Genomic DNA, 25,451 nt, shown 5'->3' on the forward strand with positions numbered 1-25,451 from the left:
GGAGTTTTTCTCACATTAGTATGAGAGAGAATTTGAGAGCTCCATTCAGTAGTGATTCTAAATAGTCAGGATAACTAATTTTTTCTGGAGAAATGCAGTGAAGGGATTTATATTCTCTGACAGTCTCTTTTAGTATATAGTAATTTGAGAATTTTTAGTTTCTATTCCCTTTGAACTTCTTGAATATGCCATTTTATTATTACTCTTTTTTGTTTGAGACTGTAGGGGAAAAAAAACAGTTCTCCATTTTATTTTGTCCATCTACTATCAAAATCTTTACCGCTTTGGAACCTGATCGCCCACCTTCCCTTCTCCCACCTACTTTCAGCCACTGCCCCTTTTAACCCAAAGTGCTCAGTTACTGCTCACCTCTGAATTTGTACCCGTCCCTCCTTCATGTTGGTATAAATCTGACAACTTACAAAAGAAAGTCAGATTTGTTCAAATTTTTATGTTCGATGTAATACAGTTAAGAAAGAAGAGAGGATGTCCACTAATTCTGACTGAAATGTTCATGGCTTGTATTAATTTTGAACCTTTGTTCATTAATTTTTTTCATTAGCTCCTGAAGGCTAGAGGCCTTGCTTTGACATTTGGTAGGTATTCCAGAGACTATATGAATAAATGTACTATACATAGTATTAAACTAGGAGGTAACTATACTTTCCTTTCTTCCAATAGAAGATAATGATGACATAGCTTTAGCTCTTAAGAATCTTATGGAAATGAAACCTTTCCGAATTCAGAGTGTAATATGCCAGTTAAATGTTTGAGAATTATCTGCTGTTCTCAATGATCTGAGCTGCTTGCATACCCTTGGCTAAACCAAGAAAAGCAAATCTGTGGTTTGTCAAGTCATCACTGCTATATCCTCTTGTGAATCTCATTTTTCTTTTTCTCCTCACTTTTTCTTTTCTCTTTTCCCCCTTACTCTTTCTTCATCTCTTATTTCTTTTTATTAATCATTCTCTTGTACCTTTTTTATTCATGTATTTGTTGAAATTAAGTAATTTTTCACAGATTTATGAAAAATGTTTTTAGGTAGAAGGGAATAGGATAGTTAAAGGTACTGTAGGAAGCTGAATAATGGACCTCCCCAAGATTCACACCTTAATCCCTGGAACCTGAGCATATGTTACTTTATATGGTAAAGGGAACTTTGTAGATGTGATTAAGTTAAGGGTTTATAATGGGGAGATTATCCTGGATTATCTGGGTGGGCATGATACAATCACGAGGGTCCTTATGAAAGTGAGGCAAGGGGTCAGAGAGGAGAAGGCAAAGTAACAATAGTAGCAGTGACTGAAGTGGTGTGGACACAAGCTGAGGAATGCTGGCAACCTCTAGGAGCTGGAAGAGATAAGGATCTTATTCTCCTCTGGAGCCTCTGGAAGGAGCTAGCATTTGCCAACACTTTGTTTTTAGCCCCTAGCAGGAGGAAACTAATACAGATACTATAGCTCATAGTGTATGTGTCTTCTCTAGTAGATTACAAATCTCATGAAGGCAGGACCTGTATCTTCCTTTGTCTCAATCATAGTACCTAAAATGATGCCTTAACATGCTGGATGCTCAAAAAGGTATTCTGCAATGCAGTGAGGTTAATAATAAGTGCGAATGACTTATACTGTTAGATTCTTAGCTGAGTGATTTGATTATAGATGTTTCAGAAAGCTAGAGAGTTTAGTAGCACTTCTAGAATTGAAGTTTTGTTTTTCACTTAAAAATTGTTTTTAGGAAATACGGGCTGAAATTACTTATGTGAATGTACAGCCTACTGTTTAGGGTAAGTTTTTTTAATTCCTAATGTTTGCTTTACATTAATATAGGTGGATTCTTCGTTATCTTTTCTGGATGGTTTTGTGGCTGAAGAACTAAGTCAGGGGGCAGCACCTTATAAACCTCACCACCAACGGCAAGAGGAAAAGCTTTCTCAGGAAAAAGGTAATTTTTCATGGGTTTGTAATGAGCTATATTGTAGTGACTGTGCCACACACCCAGTGGTCCATCAAGAAATGAGGACTGCAGCCTAAATTCCAAATACCAGAGACTGAAATCTTCAGCCTTGCCTAAGAAAACACCTCAATCTTTGAACAGTTTGTGTTGTATAGGGCATTCTCTGTACTAATTTGTTGTGGTGATAAAGCAATTACCAAAACAGCTTATATTTGTATTTATTTTCTAGTCCATACCTGTCTGCCCCATATTTTTTCTTTTCAAAATCCATTCCTTTAAAGAAAAAAAAAATCTGTTGAAGAAGTGTGTGTTAATTTTTAAAAACTTGAATAAAAAATATATAAATGAAAAAAATCATTTTTTATGCACTTGCTATTATAGTCATGTAAGTAAATAACTGAGGATATTTACTTATATTATCTCTCTTTAAATCTGCTTGTTACTTGTTTACCCTGATCTTTTTTGGGGTACACAGGAAAAAAAAAGTTAGCCTGGAGAGGTATTCCCAAAGTCATAGATTCCATGTACATAAGTGCCTAAGATACGGCAGCCATCCCAGAGTTTTAAAAGGACTTTAGGGTAGAATTATCATGTTGGTCACTATGTTAGAGGGCTGACAGATACTAATGCGAGCATATCTACAGAAAAGTTTGAGGAACAAACTGGTTACTGTTGACTAGAGAGTTTCATTTTCATTCTGAGCAATCTTGTATAGCTTAAGCGTGTTAGAATGCTTCCTCCAACAGAATACCTGATCAGTGAGTTTAGGAACAGCTAAGATAGGAAAGAATATCTTTACAGTTAAGAAGTGTAGCCTGTCAGGGAAAGACTTCTGTCATGATTTTAGTAAAGAGGAAATCATTGAGATATTTGGATGGTGAATGGGCATATATATGTGAATAAGGGGAGACCATTAGATATTGAATATTATCTATATAGGAATTCAGAATGTTAATACTGAAAAGTTCAGTGTTGAAAGGTCTTTTTTTTCCTATTTATTATTTAATGATTTTGTTGAGTACTTATTATTTTCCAGGCTCTGTCGTAGGCATTTGAGTACAACTAAATGGTTGATCCTAAAATGAAACCAAAAAGTATAAACAATAACTATAGGCTTGATTTTATCTTTTTTGCAGAAGTATTTGCTCTTTTAAGGTTTTTGACGTATTATTTAGCACAGTGATACCTAGTGGCCTAGAAAATTCAGTTTTCTTTCAAAAAGTAATCAGTTTCCTACTTGTTGAACTCCTCACATATTGATAGACTATGAGGAGGGGGTGGGGAGTAAAGTTTGAATTACAATTGCTGAACCTCTGCCTATAGTGCGTATAGAAGCCTTGATATCTAGGGTATGGAGTAAAAATCTGGAGTTCCAGAAGGGGAGACATGGTCCAGTTGCCTAATTTTCTTATTTTCAAATATCTGGGGGCCATCAGTTGCCATTGTTACTGCAATTCAAGGGAAGGGTAGGGACGGGGAGGTAGGACAAGGAGCCTGATTCCTGGCACTGCCTGTCTTCTCCCTTAAAATAAGTTAAGTGGCTGATGCAAATATAATAACCCTGAAACTCCTCAGTCTAATCCATTCCTTTGCCAAGTACTTTTCTTCCCATGGAATCATTATAAGTGGGGTTAAACTGTCAAATTAATCTCTTCCTCTCTCCTCCCAAATCTTTTTTTCAAAAGTTCTCTAAAGTAAAATTGAAATTTTATGAGTTTAGACTTATATCATGGAAATAGAAATCAGTTGCAAGACAGGGCATAGTGAGTATTTAATAAATACTTGAGGAATAAGTTGTAAAGTTATGTGTCTCATATTTGGATGGCCATAAGACAGAAAATAAAGAGTAGGGGAAAATAGGTATTTTCTGCCTAAAAAGTTATTAATTCTGGAATCCTTTAAGTATCAGCTGGTTCTGATACTAATATTATTTGAAGTTTTTATAAATCATTTGCAGAGAATAGTAGTTAAATGTCACTTTATGAATGATACAGTACTTTGCTCTCTTAGATAGAAAAATACCAAGTCCATAAGAATAAACTTAAGGAAAATATTGTAATATAGTAAGAATTGGCAAAAATAGGTGGGATAGTAGGGAACAAAATTTTATTACCAGTTCCTACCCAAGAAAAGCATTTTGGAACCAGAGTGGATTATTCTATTAAAACATTATTTGAATATATTGTAGCCCCAGTGTTACCAAAAACCAGAGATAGTGAGGGGAAATGGCAGTATAATCTTTTGTCTGTGGAACAATGGCTTTTAGAAAACCACATGAAGTAGAGATTGTTAGAGTCTCAAAAAATAAAATAATAACAGCTGGGGATGGTCAGAGAAGTATAGCCAAGTGATCAAAGTATAAAAGAATTGCAATACAAGGTAAGATAAAAAAGGAGTGTGCATATAATCAAGGCCTCTAAAGTTGTGAAGGTTACAAACGGGTTTTGAATTACTCACTTATGCCCAGGATAGTTTATATTTTTCTCTTTCACTTGGATTACCTTCAGTAACTCGCAAATCCCAAAGGACTCTCTCTGCCTCTAGCTCGTGCTTTCTCTTCTGGATAAATTGTCCTTTGCTCTCATTCTTCATCTGGTTAACTTCTGCATATCCATTAAGTTGCAATTCAGCTACCTTCTTCCTTCTCCTGATTCTATCTGCATACCATTATTCTCTCCTTGCTTCCTAGTTGCACATGAGGTCTTGTACATCTAGTTAACTTCCCCAATTTTTGACCCTCCTTCACCTCTGTAAAGATCTTGGGAAATTTTCACTAAAACATGAAAATAATGTGGTTTGAATTTCATTCTCAATATTGAGCCTTTCCAGACCTTTATTAGATGACAATCTTTAATTGCTTTGTCTCAGGATCAGAATTTTGACTATTTTCTAGATACTGTCCCCTTCCATGTCTGGTCTTCTTTTCCTCTGTTCTCAAACTCTCGATCTCAAATTTTGAATTCTTTCTGCTCTTTACTTAAACGTTTCGTATTTACTTACTCTTTGGCTTAAACTCTTGAAACATTTCTTGAGCTCTTCACTGTTACTGGAAGTGTTAATGCAGAGGCTGGATGACTGACTGTCACATATGCTACTTAAAAGAGGCCAATATGGGATAGAAGGTTAAACCAGATGATTGGAAAGCTTTAAGTGAGAGGATATTCTAGCTGCGAAGGACCTTAGAAAGATTTAGACAAGTGGTTTCCAAACATGATTATGAGTCAGAATCACAAAGAGAGCTTTAAAAAAATGATACAGATTTTTGAGCTCTACTCCTATACCTTCTGTATCTAAATGTCTGAAAGCTTGGCTTACGTATAAAAAAGAATGAGATAATACCATTCACAGCAACATGGATGGACCTAGAGATTATTACCATATCAAGTGAAGTAAGTCAAACAGGAAAAGACAAATGTCATTTGATACCACTTATGTGTAATCTGAAAAAATGATACAAATGAACTTACAAAATGGAAAGAGACTCACAGACATAGAAAAGAGACTTATGGTTACCAGAGGGAAAAGCTGGGGGAGGGATAAATTAGGAGTTTAGGATTAACAGATACATACTACTATATGTAAGTTAGATAAACAAGGTTCTACTGTATAGCACAGGGAACTGTATTCAATATCTTGTAATATCCTATAGTGGAAAAGAGTCTGGAAAAGAATATGTATATGTACATGTATATGTATACCTGAATCACTTTGCTGTACAACAGAAATTAGCATAATATTTTAAATCAACTATACTTCAGTTTAAAAAAAAAGATAGTTGAGAGATTCTGTGAAGTCAGTTTGATCCTGGTTATCAAATCAGCAATTAGAAACTGCTGATCTAGTCCAATCCCTTCACTTTACAGAAAAGAAATTAAGTTCTAGTTCATATATCTTGTTAACACCCAACCTACATCAAGAACTAGTTCTCCTGATTATTAGTTAGCCCATTTTTTTCCTACTGAACAATCATTTCTATATCATTAATTTAGCTAACAAACAAGGTAATTTATTTAGTATTCTTTGGATTAGGTGCTGTTTCCTTTGGAGGAGACAGTATGATATTGTGATTGAGAGTGTAGCTCTAGGACCAGAGTATCTGATTTCTTATCTGGCTCTTTCATTTCTGTCTTTGTAATCTTGGGTGAGTTCATGGCAAACTCTTTGCCACAGTTTCTTCATTTATAAAATGAAGATAATAATTGTGGAAGGTCACATTTTATTTTCTAATATTTTTTTACGATTTAAGAAGGTCCCTTGTATTACAATCCAGATAGTCCAAAAAGATAATGTGCCAGTTATGATTAAGCTTAGCTAAATAGCATATTAGAAAACAGGTAAGCAAAGTGGGGCCTTATACAAGGTTATTGCTCTTTCCTATTAAAGAAACCCAGAAGTAGGCAGCCTAGGATTGATGATAGCTTCATGAATATAAAAGAGGAAGGGAGAGAGGAGGTTTTTTTCTTCCAAGAGGATTCCTTCCAGAAGTTGTGCACAAAATATGTATATAATTTTATTGGTCAGAATTCAGTCACATGGCAAAGGAGTCTGGAAATGACATCTCTTTTCTGGATAGCCATGTACCTAGCTAAGAATCAAGGGTTCTGTTACTTAGAAAGGAGAGTGGACTTTGGCATCTGCTCTACCTGTCTACAATAGGTATCTATCTGCAGTAGCAGTAGAAATTTTCATGGCTCTAATTGAATTCATTTGGGTATATAGACTCAAAGGAATCTGAACCTGGGTAAACCTTGTTCTTTGTAAGGGAGATTTCACATTGAGGGCATCAGTCCATTTGGTACAGGAATGTACCTAAGAGCATTTTGTTAAACAAAACACGGTCATCTCTTCATTCAGAGCTCATTAATTTTTGCATAATAACACCAACTTTTCAGTAGACCTAGTTTACCAATTGTCTTTCTTAATTAAATTCTTTTTTCCCTTTTAAGGGAGGTAAAAAGATAAAAATAAAGGACTGTTTGCCTCTGATCAGCTAATTGTATGGAGACTGTAGTAGATATTCAATAAATCATAGGTACTTTATTATTATTACTATAAGTATTTGATTATATCATCTCCAAAGTCCCTTCTAATTAAAAAATTATCACTGGGTTATAGTCTTCAATTATTTTATTTCAGTAGTGAATGGTACTTTGACAATTTTTTTCATAACTTTTGCTTTGTTTTAAATATGAGCCTCTGTTATTGTTTTAAAATTCCAGTTCTCAATTTTGAACCATATGGACTCTCCTTTTCTTCATCTGGCTTCACTGGACGACAGTCTCCTGCTGGCATTTCTCTTGGTTCAGATGTGTCTGGAAATAGTACCGAGACAGGGCTAAAAGAGTAAGTTCCCTTCTTATTAAAATTGAGAACATGGGAGTGTTTAAATGTCTTTAGATGTTGAAGGATTCCTGAAAGCTAATTCTGCATGGACTGTTGTTTCAGTTGTTTCTATTTGTCGCTCTCAAGGTGTTGATAGTGTACAGTCTGTCCTTGTACTTTAAGAGAGCTTACTTACTTCCAAGACAGAATAGGATGTGTACTAGCTTTATACCTAGTAATGATGTGTATTATCACTGTATATCTTGCTTACACACACACACACACACACACACACACACACACACACTTTAAAGAAGCATATCAACTTATATACCCAGGTGAATTCAGCATATCATTCTGCATTCCTCATAATCTACTTCTTGCAACTATCTCATTGGAAGATTGACACATATAGAGATGAACATAAAATGAGGTGACTGACTTCACTTTAGGAAGCTGTATACTTTGCTCAAAATTCTTTCAGAGCTTTCCAGCCACCCTGAAAATTGGTGATATATTTGTCTAAACATCTTAATGTGGAGCCAAATCTTCCTCCTTTTTAGGTACATTTTGATTTTGGAAATACTAATAAATTACTGAAAATGTGATTAAGTTAATAAAATGAGATAATATATGTAAAGTGTCTCATACAACCCAGTGTATAATAAGTGATTAATAAATAGTAGCTGCCATAATTAATAATTGTCATTGTTACCATTATTCAGAAGCTGAGTTTACCACACAAAATTTTATTGAAATTTTGATTTTTCATTAAATTTTAGTGGTCAATTTGGATATCTTTGGTCACTGTACTGATATGACATAAAGTAAGAAAATGGCTTTCTTGTTGTAAAGGAGCTTCTAAAAGAGTTCAAAAATGTTTGAGTAATGGCAGCATTTTTGGAATACATGTGGTAAAGCTTCATAGGTGACAACTTTGAAAGATGACATTTGAACATTGAGTTCTCATGTTCATTAAGGAGTCAGTCACCTTATTTTATGTCATCTTTGCATTTGTCAGTCTTCCAGTGAGATGGTTATAAGAAGTATTTATCAGAAGAATGACACATAATGAGGAGTGTAGAATGATATGCTGAATGAAATGGCGTAAGTTCAGTTCTCTTATCAGGAAAGAGTTTTTTTAACTGCTCTGTTGGCACCCTTTTTTTCCCCCCAGACTTTTAATTTTGGTATTCCAAACAAGGGGAGCAGATATGGTTTGTGTTCATGTGATGGTCGTGGTGGTAGCAATTAAGTGCCTCAAACAGGGAACAGAGGGGCAAGGGAAAGAGAGACAGAAACTCTCCAAGGGAGAAACATCCCTTTTACCTGCACAACAGATGACAGCATCTGCTTTTGTAGTATTGAACTAGGATCCGGAGAACATGACAGGGCCTTGTAAATCCTGTGTGTGTACATGTACTACCCTCAGAAAAATGACATCTGGCAAAGCTTGAGGAATTCTATATATGCTATATTATTGTGAGGGATCAATTTAAAATTTCTTTCCAAAGAGGACCGCAGCTCACAGATTAGTAACCTATATGGTAATTGACAAGGTGAATCCGCTTTAGAGATGAGATGATTATTTTTCTGTGTTCTCTGGTAACCTAAGAATAAAGTGTAGCAAGCCTAATTTAGAATTTCTTACCTTAAGCCCTAATACAGGGCAGCACCGTACCTCAAATGGGAATTACTAGAGCTAAGTATATCCCTAATCTTTTGAAGGTTGCTTGGCCATAATTTACATATGTGTTTGAATGGTCTGATTAAACATAATACAAAGGTATACCGTATAAAACCATAAATTATATTATTATTGTCAAAATCCAGGCAAAGATGACTCATGTTTAAAAAATTCTTTTATATTATGTTTCATATCATAAAAAGCATATTTTGTGTTTAAAATAGTTTTATGCTGCCCTCTTATATATTTTCCTGCTTCTTTGACTTTCTATGTGTAATTCATGACAAAGAAAATTTATATTGATAATAGGCTCAGATGCAATGATTGTAAGCCAGAAAAATTTAATAGTTTCAGGCTCCTTTTAGGCTCCTTCCCCCCCCCCCCTTTCCTGTTTTGCCTGTTATTGTGGGCTGAATTCCCTGGGAAGAGCATTCTGAGATGGAATTTAGCGTGCAGAACACTAAGGAGTGCCCTTGGCATCAACAACTGGAAGGAACGGGAAAGGAGAGGATTTGGGCAGAAGATGCGATACACTTCCAGCAACAGTGTCTGCCAACCCCAGCCCATCAGAGCTGTCCTGAGTTAGGCTAAAATGAGTAGCCAGGATTCTAAATGTCTATTCATCAACCACTGGATGTGGGCTGCCCTGGAAAGGGGCATGATCTCTGGTAAGGTGACTCTCTGCAGCTGAGGCAAATCCCTAAAAGGATCCAGCAGCTGGGGCAAGAAGTCCTTCACTGAAAGGGGATCTGAATGGAGCATCCCAGTGTCCACCATGCCTATATTTTTGTTGTTGTTGTTAACCTAATGTTTGAATCATTTATTAGTAAAACGTGGGAGTTGCTTTTGTTTTTCTGTTTTTTAAAAGAAAGAATGTATTTTGGTAAACAGGGTTACAGAAACACTATAATCCTGCTGTGGGCATTCATGAATCCCTTTGAGTTGCTGTTGAGCATCTTAGAGATGCTGGGGGTCATTTTACTGGTTCCCATGACCACTTTTTTTGTCTGCTTACATAAGATCAACCAGTTTTCTTCTAAAGGGTTTGATAGATAACTTACAGTTTTTGTTCTCTTTTTAAAAACTTTTTTGAAAACTCTTTTGGTACTTGAAAGAAAGGGAGAAATGAAGATATTTCTAGGGGAACATTCAGCAGTAAAATTGATTGAGGAGGAATGGACTAATTTCTTGTAGGGCGTTCTTTATTATTAGATTTTCTTTTAGCCAATTAGTGCTTAATAGCATTAGTTCTTCACTCAATATGAAGTATAATGACATATTTTTGTTTCTGGCATACTAAAGAAAATCACACTGATCATGATTCTGACAAATTAAAATGGAATAATAATCAGTACAAATATTTCTGAGTCTTTCTTTTAGATTCATTTCATGATTTGTCTCTCTTGCTGTAAAAATTTTAAAAATGTAGTTTTGAGTCTTGATAGGGGTGCTTAAATGAACCAGTGTCAAGGACACATAGTTGTTATATGAAAACAATAGAGGCAGTCTTTGGCTGTTTCAGCCTGCTCTTAGGACTGTCTTAGTCACTCCACATTCACACTTACAGCTTTTGGGACAACAGTAGGTGAGTCCAAATTCCAGTCACTATTTTATACTTCTTTAACTCAGGTGTAAAATAACTTGTGACCTTCAGGCTTTTTCCAAAGTATTACTATTTTCTTTTATAGATCAAACCTTATTTCATTTTTATAAATGTACATTTATAATAGTCAAAAAATGTAGCTAGTGCTTACATTAAAGAAACCTTTTGGCTTAAGTGTAAGTTTACACATAGTACATTTGAATGATTTTTTTTTTTTTGCTCTTAATAGGATTTTATGCAGTGAATATATAAAGGGTTAATTCCATCACTCAGTGATTAGAGCTATGAATCTTGAGTCATTTCTGATCTTTAACCCATCAGAATTAAATATATTTTTGATGAGTCAATGGGTGAAAGGAACTGATTTACAGTAGTTCTATTTTTAGACAACTTATTCAAGCAGTTACATGAAAATTAAATGATCTAAATTTTTAACTAAGTCTAGAGTTCTGTTGCGTTAAATACTTTGGCTGAAGGATTGGGGGAGGTTGGCTATAACTGAAATACTCTTGAGATCTAGGTTTTACTTGTGGCATATAGAATATGAAAGCTATTTCTTTTTTTTTTTCAATACAGTGTGATACTTTATTAACTCAGTGCCAGTATTAATTCTTTAAGTCAAAGTAAGTTATTAAAAATATGAATGCAATGGGTACTTTCATCTTTTTCAGTATTTGCTGCTTTCCTAAAAGAAAACATACTTAGAAAAATAATACAAGTTTGAAATGAAGCCTTTTTTTCTCTTAACTGGTAATGCTACCCACAAGAGTTTTGTTTTATTTTATTTACTTTTTGTCTATTTTTTTATTGAGGTTTACAGTATTGTGTCAATTTCTGGTGTACAGCATAATGTTTCAATCATACGTGTATATACATATATTCCTTTTCATATTCTTTTTCATTATAGGTTACTACAAGATATTGAATAGAGTTCCCTGTGCTATACAGTAGAAACTTGTTGTTTATCTATTTTGTATATAATAGTGTCTGTAAGTCTCGAACTCCCAATTTATCCCTCCCCCCTGTTCTTTACCTCCTGGTAACCATAAATTTGTTTTCTATGTCTGTGATTCTGCTTCTTTTTTGTAAATAAGTTCATTTGTGTCATTTTTTGGATTCTACATGTAAATGATATCATATGGTATTTTTCTGAAAGCTGTTTCTAAAAGATCATGGCAGTGATGTATTTTTTTAAATGCCTCAATTACCTTTAAACAATGGATCAAATTAGTAAATTTTAAGGAAAAAATGCCTTAAGAAGGTAACTATTTAGCAATTATTTAAATTGACTTGATTTCATTATCTATCTCCTTAGGACAAATAGCTTAAAGCTGGAAGGTATAAAGAAATTGTGGGGGAAAGAGGGCTATCTTCCCAAGAAGGGAAGCAAAACTGGTGATGAAACTGAAGCACCACCTGTTCCTCAAGAAACTATGATAATGGAAAATGTAGATCAAACTATGACAAAAAAAGATCAGTCTCAAGTCCCTACCCAATCTAAAGAGGAGAAAGAAAAGCAGCTGCTGGCATCATCATTATTTGTTGGGCTAGGATCAGAAAGTACAGTCAATTTGGTAAGTAGTTATGAGAATCTGTGTCCCCTGTTTTGTACACAAAAACTGGCTCTATAAAAGCTCTTGGCTGTTATCTATACACATGGTGGGAATGACTTCCCCACCTCCAGAGTCACCAGTGACATACCTTTTATATAGAAAGAGAAAAATCTAGTTTATTTGGCTTGAATTAGCTGTTCCCTTTAGTCAGTAAGGGCAAGGATCAGTGTTCAAATTAAGTTACAAACATGACCACAGGTATTCTCACCCCCATGGATAGAGAGGACAGGTCTCAATGGAAAAGGGTCTTGATGTAAATATTGTCAGTAATAGTAGTTCAACAATATTGGTATGTCTATAGGAAAAATACTTCTTAAAATGTTCTTTTTAATAGTGAAAAATAGGAATCAGATGTCTAACAAGGGGAGTGGGTACATAAATCATATTAGCTCTAAATATTTTCATCATTAAGATGATAAATACTGCATTGTAAAATTGAAAAATACTTATACATTTTAAGCAAAAAAGCAGAATATGAAGTTTTACTTATACCTTGTTTATAACTTTTAAGAAAATAAAAGTGTATTGAGATTGAAAGGAATTATACAAAAATGAAAATTATATTCAGGCATTATGATGATGATGATTTCTAAAACTTTTTATGCTGGTAGATTATTGTCTTAGTAAAAGAATGAGAAATTGGAGTGAAGGACATGTGCTATTTTTGAGTATCTGAGAATTCCATGTGTAATTTTCTGTTTGGTGGGCAGGTGAACCTACCTTGTGAAAACTTGTGATGAGAGCTACATTTTCTTCACTTTTAAGTCATGCCAGTTCTTTCATCCTTCTTCTCCTTGGTGAAATTTTCCTTCCGTCTGTCTACACTAGGATAGACTCTAGGCTACACTTTTTGCCTGTATCTCTTTCTTTTCCAGACCCCATTTCTGTCAGACTTGATATTCCTTTCTAAGAAAAAATGAATTCAGCCTGAAAGTGTTACTAAGTAATATACCTTAAGTAACGTCTCAGTCAGCATTTGCAGTTTAGCAGCAAAGTAACTGATCTTGGGTCTTTGAGCTGTCCCAGCAGGCTCTGATGAGGGTCCCAGTGAATGATGTGGCACTGATAGGGCAAGTTCTCAGTGGTCAGAGTGCCTCAAGGTCATAGTGCACCCAGGCTTATGGAGCCCTGATTTGTGTACCTCATTGCTGGTGTTGACAGTTTCTTGCCTTTTGTACAAAGTGCATAGCTTTCAGTTGGAGTTTCCCAGGAGAACATTCAGAGTGACAAGTTAATTACCAGACTTTTTTCTTGTGGGCTTGAAATAAAAAATGTATTTAGGATGTTTTTCTATTTAAATTAGGTTAAATCCTTTTTGGATTACCCCTTAACACTTTTCTTTTCCCCTGAGCTATCAATAGAATAGGTTTTTGTTTTTTTTTAAAAAGGAGTGTATTTCCCTGTTTTGTGCGGCCCTGAACTCTGTCAGGAACTGTGTTATAACTCAGATGGCATCATGTAGAAAGGAGGGGAAGCAATTAATTATGTAAAATTAGCATGTATCCTCTTACCCCTCAACCCTAACTTTTCCTCTGTCACTAGGGCAAAGCAGGCAGGATTGGCACTGGCTATAGTCCCTCTGTATCATAACTCCTTTTGAATGGCTGTTCTTCTCTAGCAATCCTAGTCCCTTCTTATTTTTCTAATGTTTAAAGTCCTTAGTTCCATAGATCAAGACTGTATTGAGTATTTCCTTGTAACTAGCTTTTATTTTTAGGTCTATGCTCCACTTTGAATTAATTGTTTTTACATAGTTCACTGTAAGGGTCAATGTTTTTTCCCATCTTTGCTTTTTATTTCACCTTCATTTTAAAAAATATTTTCTATCAGTCATGAATTTGAGGTAGACTGTTTCTTTTCTTTAATTTAACAAAGATGTCACTCCATTGTCTTCTGACTTGTGTTGCTTGTAACAGCCGATTAGACAGTACAGAAGAAAAGATCATTACACTTGAAGACAAAGTAATAGAAATTATCCAAACTGAAACACAGAAAGAAAAGATAAAACAAAAAACAAACAAAAAACCCCAGGGCATCAACGACCTGAGGAACAGTATCCAGCAGCCCCTCTACTGGAAATGGAAGTCCTCCATTCCCCCTACCCTCCCCAGCTTGGTTTCATTTTTATGTTAATACAATGTTCTTGTTTGATGACTTCTGAATTGAAAGGTAGAAGATAGACTTATCTCTGAGAGTTGGAAGAGATGTTGGAACTTGAGGGGATGAGAGGGTATGAAAAGGAAACTAGAATCCTAGTTAACTAGAATCATGTGAGGGGTGGCCACACAGTGTGAAAGGCCGCAGAAGGATGGACTTAAAGTAGTGCCAGTCTGCTGCATAGATTCCAGAGAGAACTATGAGGCAAGGGGGCACTTGGGCCATTACTCTTCTTACATAGATTTGCAGATATTTCCTTGAGAAGTTTAGCTTAAGGATGACAAATAAACTGTTTCCACTTCCTGAGTCAGTAGCAAACATCACTAGTCACTTACAGAATTCTTTCCTGCTGTGTCTTCTAGTTGGCCACTACCAGTTGATTCTTGAAGTAAAATCAGTTTTTATTCTCTGTTTATTGACTCACAGGTTGTGAAAACATGATTATTATAGATTACTGAACCAAAGTTTGAGCCATACCTATATTTGAGAGTATCTTAGCTTCTTTAGGACATCTGGAAACTCAAGAAATGGCTAGCTTTCTCACTCATTTTGTGTACTATATTCTGGTATTCTGAAGTCTAACAAGTTTTTAGACTTGTTCATGATCAACTTTTTGACCTTATTTCTTTTTCTGGTTTTATGTGTTTTTAGTGAGAAATGTTTTAGCTAATAGTTCAAAGTTATGTAACTGTCAGAATTTTAGGACTTAACATTTTATTCATCTCTGATTCTTTGTTAATCTATGCTTTATAGATAGAACCTTAGCAAGTTAGTAAATTGCTCATTTGAAATTACAGAAAATGTTTAAAACTCATGACTTTGAATGATTTCTTTTTATATTATACTTTATTTTTGCAGCTAGGAAAAGTAGATACTGTCTCTCACAAGTTCAGAAGAAAATCAAAAGTCAAGGAAACGAAAAGTGGGGAAACAACCAGTACTCATAATATGACATGTTCTTCCTTTAGTTCTTCATCAAATATGGCTTATGAAGAAGATTATTATTTGGATAATTTTCAGGATAGAGGAGATAAAGAATTAAAGAAAATTTCTCTTAATTCAGAACTTTTGGATTCTGAGTCACTCTCAGAACTGCCCTTGGTTGAGAAACTCTCAAATTGCAGACTGTCTGCACCCTCTTTGTTTGCTGATAACATGGAAGTTTTTCACCCTCCTCAATCCACTGCAGCCTCGGTTGCCAGTGAAATCTCTTTAACTTCTTCTTTGTTGGAAGAAACCACTGAACACATGCATTCAGATCCTACAGAAGTCTGTAATAATGAAACCATATCAGTGTCTTCCTACAAAATTTGGAAAGATGATTGTTTGTTGATGGTCTGGTCACTTTCGAATAAGAGTGGTTTGGAACTGAAAAATGCTAACTTAGAAATTGCTCCTGTAGAATATTTCAAGGTAAGACAATGAGTGGTTCATTATTTCTGCCTTAAATGAACAGCAATTCTTATTAGTGTTTCTACTGTTGTCTGTTCTGGTTGCTTATAAATTTCTCCCACATCTTTTCTTTCTTCTTTAGCAAAAAAAAGTAAAAGGTGTGAGAGTTTTTAAAATTATTTTAAGTAGGGATGTATTATTCAAAAGAGACAACAAAACATAGTAAAGATTGTTTTGGGGAAGCCCTTAAATATAAAGTGAGCTTCAATGGAGCACAGTAGTTAAGAATGTAGACTCTTGACTTTGAATCTTGCTTCTGCAGCTCATTAGCTGTGTTACATGGTCAAGTTTTATAAATACTTTGTACCTCAGTTTCCTCACATTTAAAATGAAGATATTAATAATGTGAGCCTATGTACTTTACTGACTGCTCAGGCATCAATTCTGTTTCTTCCCTAGCTCCAAGATACTGCCATTGTGATATCTGGAAATATGCTAATTGCATTGTTGTGTGAATGTCCTTGGTGGAGTTATAATGAGATTTAACCAGTAATCAGTATTCCACAAAACTGACCCAGCTTTTCCTATGAGCTAGAATGTATTGAGTGGGATATTACCTGGGCCTGACCTGGGCAGAAATTCGTGCCTCCAGATGTGCATTAGAACCACCCGTGGAACTTAAAAACACAAAACAAACCCAAATTCAGTTGCCTGAGCTTTACTACCAGAGCTTGAGTAAGGGTGGAGAATGAGAAGGGAAGACACCTGAATTTAAAAAAAACTCTTCCTTTTTTTAAAAATCTGTTGCTAGCTAGTGTTGAGAACCATAAGACTAGAATTTAATGGATTTTTTTTGTTGTTAAATTATATAGATGTTTACATTGTAGTGCCATTTACTACATAATTTTGTCCTATGTTCTATTATTTCTTGATTATCTGTATTTGTGAATTTTTCTCAAGTGAAATTGTCAGTTATCTTCATAATGTGGTTCATTATTAACATCTCACAATAGTATGCTGTTTTACCACTTCAATTAAATAGAAAATTGGTATTCATATGATAGTATGTATTGATCCCTGCTTCAATACTTATATTATTTTTATTTACAGATCACTGAGCAACTTGAATGCTGCTTGCCTGTAATAGAAGCAGAAAGTACCCAAAACTTTCAATATAGTGTGCAGATGGAAAAACCTTTTACAGAAGGGAATCTTTCTGGTTTTATAAGTTATCAAATGATGGATACACATTCTGTTCAGCTGGAATTTTCAGTAAATTTATCACTGTTAGATTTCATTAGGTAAATATTTTCTGGAATGTTAATTCAAGTTATCCATTCATTCAGGAAATACTTATTAGCCCTTTTCTCAGGACAGAGCACCATGCTAGATGCTTGGGACTATAACAACTCAAAACCAGACACAGTCCCTACCATTAGGGAGTGTTCAGTCTAGGGAGGAGTCATCAAACAGTCATATAAATGCATATATAATTGTGAATTGTGCTGTAAAGAAAAGGTAAATGTATAATCAATGATTATAATATGAGACCTGATTTAGATTCAGGTTGGTTATTGATCTTGGAAAACTTCTGAGGGAAAGTAATATTAAAGTAATGTTTAAACTGAAATCTCAAAGATTTTTTTTAAAGCTTTTTAAAGTTTCTCTCATTTTTATTTCACTTGATCAATTCTTTCATAAAATCTGTTCATTAATTAAGCCTTAGAGATCTTCAAGAAAACTATTCAACAAAGTTATTGAACTTTTATTGGACATACAGTAACTGTTTAGTATATTTAGTAACACTAGACGCTATGTAGTGTTACCCAAATAATTGAAACCAGCCTTTTAATTCCTCTACTCTCCTTTAGTATTATGAATATATTGTACTACTGTATTCAAACATTTTTAAAATGAGTCCTCTCTGAACCAAGGATGCAGAATACCCATGAATATCTATAAATTTTTTTTAAAGCTTCACATGTTTACTTGTGTTACACTACCATAATGTTTGCCCATTCTTTAAAGTCTTTTAGCAAGAACATGTTTATCAGTTAGTCATAGAGTATTTAATTATGTCCATGGTGCTGAAAAGACAGAATCCAGCCTTCAGAAAGCTTAGTCTATGACTATAAAGGTATGTCCCATGGTGATCATTAGTAACATGAAGAAGCACAGTATATGTGACCCAAACAGTTCTTCTGTATGTATTAGTAAAATCCTCTGTACCTGAAAAAAAATTTTCTTAATTATAAAATCAGTACGTACTTATACAAATTGAAATGCTTCTAGAAAAATTTAAGTAGAATAGAAAAGTTTCCTATAATTCCACCGGAGATACCCACTACTATTTGATCTTTAGTCTCTTGAACCATTTAAAAAATATATTTGTTAAAATCCTTTTTCCTGGTCCATTTTGCTTAAGGTGCTGGGTCTTTGTATTCATACTCTTGTATATAACTTTGATAGAGTATCTCATTTTCCCCAAGTCTAAAGGATACATGAAAGAAAAGTTTTATATTTGAATGATTCATGAATTACTTGGTAAAAGTCTTACTGAAATGACTAATAATATCAGAAAAAAGGATAATTTATTGAAAAGACTTTTGTTCTTTAATAACATCTTTGCTTTCAGTATTTTCTTTAAGATTGGAGGAAGATGGTAAGCATTCTAATCACATTTGGTGTAAAAACAACTTTTGTGGGATCCAGAATTGTAATGGCTTTTTTATTTCCATGAGTCATTTGAAATCTATTTGTTTGCTTAGAATTATTTCATTCTTTTGGACATAAATCTAATTTAAAAAATTATTTTCAGACCATTAAAAATCTCAACTGAAGACTTTGGCAAACTCTGGTTATCCTTCGCAAATGATGTGAAGCAAAATTTAAAAATGTCAGAATCTCAAGCTGCTCTGCCTTCTACCCTGAAGACCCTGCAGCAGGAACTAAGACTTCATGTTGTTGACATTATAGGTTCGTAGAGCTCTGAAAAGGCAATGAATCTTGTATTTATAGGGGCTTTCACATAGTCAGAACACAGATCAGCTCTTAACAAGTATCAGGTTTCTTAGAGCTGTATTTCCTGTTATGAGTATCTTTCAGATGACTGTTATTTAAGAATTTATTAAAGAATTTTTATGTATGGTAAAATTTATTAAAGAATTTTTGTGTATGGTAAAGTATACATAACAAAATTTACCATTTTAAGCATTTTTAAGTGCACAGGTTTGTGGCATTAAGTACATTCATCTTGTGCAACCATCACCAGTATCATCCCCAGAACTTTTTCCTCTTCCCTAACTAATACTCTGTACCCATTAAACACTAGCTCCCCATTGCCCCTCTGTATACAGCCCCTAACAACCACCATTCTATTTTCTGTCTCTATAGAATCTGACTACTCTAGGTACCTCATCTAGGTGGAATCATACAATATTTGTCCTTTGTGATTGGCTTATTTCACTTATAATGTCTTTAAGGTTCATCCATGTTATAGCATATGCCAAAATGTCCTTCCTTTTTAAGCCCGAATACTGTTCCATTGTATGAACATTTTGTTTACCCATTTATCTGCTGTTGTATACTTGGGTTGCTCCCAGCTTTTGGCTATTATGGAAATGCTGCTTCGAACATGGGTGTACAAATATATGAGTCCCTGCTTTCTTTCTTTTGATTATATTCCCAGTAGAATTGCTGAATCATATGGTAATTCTGTATTCAATTTTTGAAAAACTGTGATACTGTTTTCCACAGCAACCACATTATTCATATTTCTGCTAGTAATGCACAGGGTTCCCGTTCCTTCACATCTTCACCAACACTTATTTATTTATTTTAATAATTGCCATCCTAATGGGTGTGAAGGAGTATCTCTTTGTGGTTTTGACTTGTATTTCTTGTATTTGACTTGTATTAACGATCAGTGATGTTGAATATCTTTTTCATGTGCTTATTGGCCAGTTGTAGATCTTCTTTGGAGAAATGTCTATTGAAGTCCTTTTGTATTAAAGAACTTTTAACTCTGTTTTGTTGTAGGCAATGAAGGGCTATTGGCTTGTCAGCTTCTCCCAACCATCCCCTGCTTGCTGCATTTCCGAGTTCACGGTGACATACTAGCCCTGTGGTTCAGATCCTCCTGCTCTACTCTTCCTGACTATTTACTTTATCAGTGTCAAAAGGTGATGGAGGGATCCTAGCAGAAGCTCTGCTTATGTTTTACTCCATCAAAATAAATGGTTTACATAGATAAACTTATTTACCAAAGTAAAAAGAACTCACGGTACTTCTAATGAAAATGGGGATTATTACAAGTTGTGGTTTTATGTATTTTCTTTATGGTTCCTGATCAAGAAAGATCCCCAAGAAGCTATCTCCCTAACCTTCTACTCAGGATTGTACAGTATGTTTGGGTCCCCAAAAAGTGACCTAAGCTAATGTTACAAACTGCTAATGATTTCTATATCACTTAGTATAGAGGGACTGAAAATATTTATTTTGTTACAAATAATTTTATAGCAAATTTACTGTAGTGCTAGCTGATTTTTAGTAAAGCCAAGTCTCAGTTCTCTGCATTAATGGAGGGGAGACATGGAACTGATAATCCCAAACCTAATTCATATTTGGCTTTGGAATGCAGTGTGTATTCTCTGGTAGGCAAGTGATTACTTTGAATTATGTTTTGTTTAGATCAGTGTTGAACTAAATTGGCACAGCACACACTGACAGTTCAGGAGAGCCATGAGCATGTTGGTTATTGGGAGGATCCAATCTGTGATATAGTTTTTGTTGTAACTTGTTACAAATAATTGCAGATAATTTGGTTACAAAATTTGTTCTCCATTTGTGTTTATTTTTAGAATTCTAAGTGAACCACTGTATTCTTGTTTTAAAAACTCAGAGCCATTTACAAAATATTATCATATAGAAACAAAACCTGTAAGAGCACACAGTACTAAAGTAAACAGATATAAAAGGACTTTTTAGTTATGGTAAGTATCTTAGTCACCACTTAGGTTTTTTTTGGCAAATTAAAATTTGTAATTGGAGTATAAATGGCAAAACCATCTTTCCTGGCCTTTGAATCCACTAGTACTCAATTGATACAAAAAAAGAGTAACTGTCTAAGTATACCATACAGGTTCTTCAATAAAATATATCATTTCATGGCCTCTGTTAGAACTATTATCGGTAAAAAGTTAAGCTTAGTATGATTGATAGACCAGAATCTTGAGATTGTACATTAATGTTAAAAACTAAAATAGTGTTTTATAAAACTTTATGGTGCTGTGGAAAATATTTATTATTTCACTTTTTTTGACACTTCACCATGGAGACTATTCAGGTAATATAATTTTAAGTCATTGCAGTTAATACGCTGGTTAATTGGTACTATTCATCATCCAGGTGTGGAATTCTCGTTTTAGGTTATCTCTTTAATCATAGCTGATAAAGATGCTAAGGTGATTCCCCAAAGCTGATAGATTTCATCAGTCATTTGTGTTTAGCATGTTTTTCCCTAAAAATAAAAGCAATGTTTTTAAAATTATTTTTAAGTTATTCATTTAAAAAAATAACACCTTATTAATTTCATGCTTTTTAAAAACATGCAGTAAAACCTTGCTACAAGAGCAATGAAAAGTGACTAGAAATTTCCTGCATAGGTTTCTCCTTTTGAATAGAAGTTCAGATTGATCTGAAGCTCCCAGCAGTGTCATGCTGAAGGGAATGTGCTTTCTCTGGGGTGTGGTGGACACTGGTGGCTAGACTCATCAGCTTTCTCTTTATTCCTACCTCTGTCAGTAGCACCCCCACCCCCCACCCCACCTGATTCTTTATTCTGACAAAGAGATGGGAAGTGCCCTCTCACTTGGCAGAGGAATGTGCCATGTGGTAAAAGAGATGCTTCAGTTTTTTGTGTCCTTATTTCTGTGATTTGCATGGTCATTGAGGCTGGTTCAGGTGTGGCACAGTGGAAGTAAGGGGTCCAGCAGGCAGATGGACAGCTGACTGAGAGAGAGTACAATGAGCTACTGTGCTTTGAAACACAGGTGTTCATGGGTGGCCTACAGTGCTGTGTAATGGTAGGAACGTGGTAGGTTAGGGCTGGGAGCATGATTTTGCTTCTGCCAAAGGAAACATGGTGTCACTTTTGTTCTTTCTGAACCCACTAATTAAAAAGTAGAGTAACAGAATTTCTATTGAAATGTTTAGTAGAATGTTTACATTTATATATTTTTAATAGTTTTAAAAACAAATAATAATAGGAAAGAGCAGATTTTAAAGAACTTGAAAGCAGTATATGTTCTGCCTGAACTAATTCAATGTTCTGAGTTCTAGATCAGGCATCACCAACCTTTTTTGCATTGTGGAAGATACGACTATGAAATGAGAAGAAAGATTTTTGTGGGTAGATCATCTCTTTATTTTATAGTCATCATTTAGTCAAGTAAAGGGACAGTATCTCGGATAAGAGCTGTGGGAGGAGGATACTCAGCTGTGTGAATTCTGTGCAAGACATCTTTGCTGAGAATGCAGGTCGCAACAAGTTTGAATCAGAGGGACAATAAAGGGAAGACACGAAAGTCTTAAGAGCAGATGGAGGAAGAACAATCAGACTTCCACTGGCATAGTCCCTGTAGGATCAGGCAGATTAGTCTCAGGGGACTGTGGGCCCTGAGTAAGGGTCCTTCTGACAAAACTGCAAATGGAAGCTGAGCAGTTACCAAGTGCTAATGTGCCAAGCATGCCAAGCACAGTATATGCTCTGCAGAGAAGCATTATTTTAAAAAATATTCTGTCATCTACCAAAACAGTTATGGTGAAAATTTAGTATTTTATTTTTTCCTTTATTTTTCTTCCTGTCACTAATATTTAAAGATAATTGAGCTATTTGTCTTTTTTTAATGGGTAAACGTGGTCTTTGTCTTATGATTGTGAGCCACTGAAAGCGCATTGAACCTATCTTCATGTCTTAAGGTGTTTTGCTGTGTTAAAATTTTAGGATGGAAAAATACAAGTGAATAACAACTTACTAGGCATTAATTAACTTATTTTGGAGCTGAATTCTGTAATTTGAAAAAATTCACTTAAACATAAAATAAATACAAAGTGATGTATGCTGCTTTTTGGTCTATACATTCTTTATTAGCCAAATAGCTGAATAATGAGTAATACTATTCAGTAATTTGATAAGCATTAGCTTAAAAGAGCAAAAGCAATTGGAATGGGATGAAAAGAGTAATTTACTCATTACAGCCCCAAAGAATCTAGTTTAATTAGTTAAAAGTCAAGATACTGCTGTTTCTGTATGATGTTCAGAGAAAACTTTGTGGGCTTCCGACAGGTTAGAGCATGGATCGATCCTCAGGTGCCTGTCATATCCCCTGCTTTCGTCCTAGCCTGACCAGAGCATTCAGAGCAGTGTTTTGTTTCTATATTGCCTTTCCTCAAGATGCAAGAAACATGGTAAGTCAGATGGAGATTTAGTGTCCAAAGACTCTGAGTCTCCTGGCCATCTCTGCATCATGTATCCTAAAACATAAAGCTAGGCCAGAAATGGTGTTAAATCTCACTTGATTTATTCCTCTTGTTGCCTATAATGTATAGCAGGAAAGAAGTTCTGAGATTTGAAGCCTCATCTTTGGGGCATTGAAGGTAAAATAAGTTTAATGTACCACACTCACTGCAGTAATTAAAAAGGAGGCTCTTGAAGGGAGGGGTGGCCTTCGGCCAAATAGATCGGGGTTAGTGATTGTATGAAAGTTACTTGTTCATGTGCATACATAATGAAAGACTATGAGCTTTTTATGGCTAGGTTTTTATAGTTGTGCCAGTTTGTACCACGTGGGGGAGAGGAAATATGACTGCTTGATGAGACCCTTACCAACCTAAGGCTAAGTCCCATGAGAACTTGCCATGCCATTTTAGAGGTCTCTCTGCCAGTGCAATGTCATTACAGATAGAAATTATGACTTGGAGAAGGGGGACTTTTCTGTAATATGACAGATGTCCATAAAGTCTTATTGGTCTAGAAGGACTTGTTCTAGGACAGAAAGCAGTAGGCAATTGATCAGTGTAATTAAAGACAGGGAGCTAATGAATATGATAAGGCAGACTTACCAGCTAAATTAGTATCTTTGGGGCACTGGAGGTAGAAAATAATGATAATAAGAGAGACAACTATATTGACATTAATAAAGCCAATAGCTTCAGGAAAGTGGTGAAAAACAGGCCCTCTGGGATAAAGCACAGGAAAAGGAGTAAAAGGAAATATGTTTCATTTGCATCACATGGGAAACTATGGTAGGTACATGGGTCTAAGATAAGAGGAGACCCCCCAAAATGAGTCCCAGAGTACCATGAGGAATTAATGCTTATGAACTGAATATAGAGAAGATGGGCCTGGGTGTGGGCAAGTACAGATGATGTCAAACACGTGAGTTTACTGGAACACCTGTAATGCTGAAAAAATAGTGGATCCTTGTCAGTGGTTGCAGCTAGATTGTGGGCTTCCTTCCAAGGGATGGGATCAATTTCTTTGAGTTGTTTTAAACTATTTTCCTAAGTGGATGAGTACTTTTCCTTCCTTAAAACATTAAATTGCCAGTGTGAGTAAATGGCTGATCTCAGAAAGATTTTCCCTGATGGGGTCTGGCAGGACGTGTGCCAAGTGGATAGAGTCTAGGGCCTATAGATTATTTGTATTTCATTGAGAGAAAAATAATTAGAAAACTGTTTAATTGCACATATTCTCCACCCCTTAAATTACGTGACAAGTAGGAACAGAGACAAGGCATAAATATTCTCAGGGAGAGGCATTTGGTCTGATTTGCTACCACATAATTTAATGACAGTAAGGGCAAAACCAGTGACTGGAACAAGCTGGTCCTCGATGATATGTATCAAGGGATAGGAATTTAATGTTTTCATCTTAGTTGACTGATTAATGGTTGATGGGATTAAATAGAAGAGTTTTTGTGAGCTAAAGGAAAGGTGAAATTACTTGAACCCAAATATTGTACCAATCTTCACCTACCGAAGTGATAGGAGTATCTTTTGTTATTCATAAGGAGCCTTTTTGAGCACACTTGAGTTAATGCTAATGAGGTAACTTTAGAGTAAGGCCCCGACAGAGCCTCAGAAAGGGGCTGATCCCCTGAGAGACCAAGTAGTTAGAGAGTTAGAACTTTCAGCCCTACCCACTGACCTCAGGGAAGGGGAGGGTTTGAGGGCTAGAGATTAAACTGTAAAAACTCTTCAACAAAGGGATTTACTGAACTTTTGTGTTGGTGAATGCATCCACATTCTGAGAGGGTGACAGACCCTAGTTGACAGAGACAGATGTTCCTGTGCTTGGCACCCTTCTGTTCCTCAGCAATGCACCTCTTCATCTGGTTTTTCATCTGTATCCTTTATAATGTTCTTTATAATAAGTTGGTAAGCATAAGTAAAGGTTTTTCTGAATTCTGTGAGCCAATCTGGCAAATTAATTAAACCTGAGAAGTGGGTCATGGGACCCTCCAATTATAATCAGTGGGTCAGAAGCACAGGTGACAATCTGGACTTGCCACTGGCATCTGAAGTGGGACTGAACCTTTAACTTGTAAGATTTGATGCTATCTCCAGGTTGATGGTGTCAGAATTAATTTGTAGGACAGCCAGCATTTGTCTGCCCAGAACTGGAAAATTGCTTGGTGGTATGGAAAAACCCCGCATCAAT

At 35.2% G+C, this 25,451-nt stretch overlaps 1 protein-coding gene across 5 annotated transcripts in view; it reads left to right on the forward strand.

Moving 5' to 3' along the window:
- The window catches only part of AP4E1 (adaptor related protein complex 4 subunit epsilon 1), a 139,645-nt gene that overhangs the window by 31,843 nt on the left and 82,351 nt on the right, over positions 1 to 25,451 (forward strand). For 3 of the 5 annotated variants that reach the window (XM_074366107.1, XM_074366108.1, XM_074366109.1), the window contains exons 15-22: positions 1,830 to 1,944; positions 7,176 to 7,299; positions 11,884 to 12,142; positions 15,197 to 15,751; positions 16,841 to 17,031; positions 18,549 to 18,706; positions 19,769 to 19,911; positions 23,076 to 23,197. In XM_074366107.1, coding sequence (XP_074222208.1) covers positions 1,830 to 1,944; positions 7,176 to 7,299; positions 11,884 to 12,142; positions 15,197 to 15,751; positions 16,841 to 17,031; positions 18,549 to 18,706; positions 19,769 to 19,911; positions 23,076 to 23,135 — 1,605 coding nt within the window. In that variant the 3' untranslated portion in view covers positions 23,136 to 23,197. Of the gene's footprint in view, positions 1 to 1,829; positions 1,945 to 7,175; positions 7,300 to 11,883; positions 12,143 to 15,196; positions 15,752 to 16,840; positions 17,032 to 18,548; positions 18,707 to 19,768; positions 22,849 to 23,075; positions 23,198 to 25,451 lie in introns of those variants that run through there. The other 2 variants (XM_045524377.2, XM_010965310.3) reach the window with 1 other exon arrangement.

This window comes from Camelus bactrianus, chromosome 6 (assembly GCF_048773025.1).
Source record: "Camelus bactrianus isolate YW-2024 breed Bactrian camel chromosome 6, ASM4877302v1, whole genome shotgun sequence".
NCBI lineage: Eukaryota > Metazoa > Chordata > Mammalia > Artiodactyla > Camelidae > Camelus > Camelus bactrianus.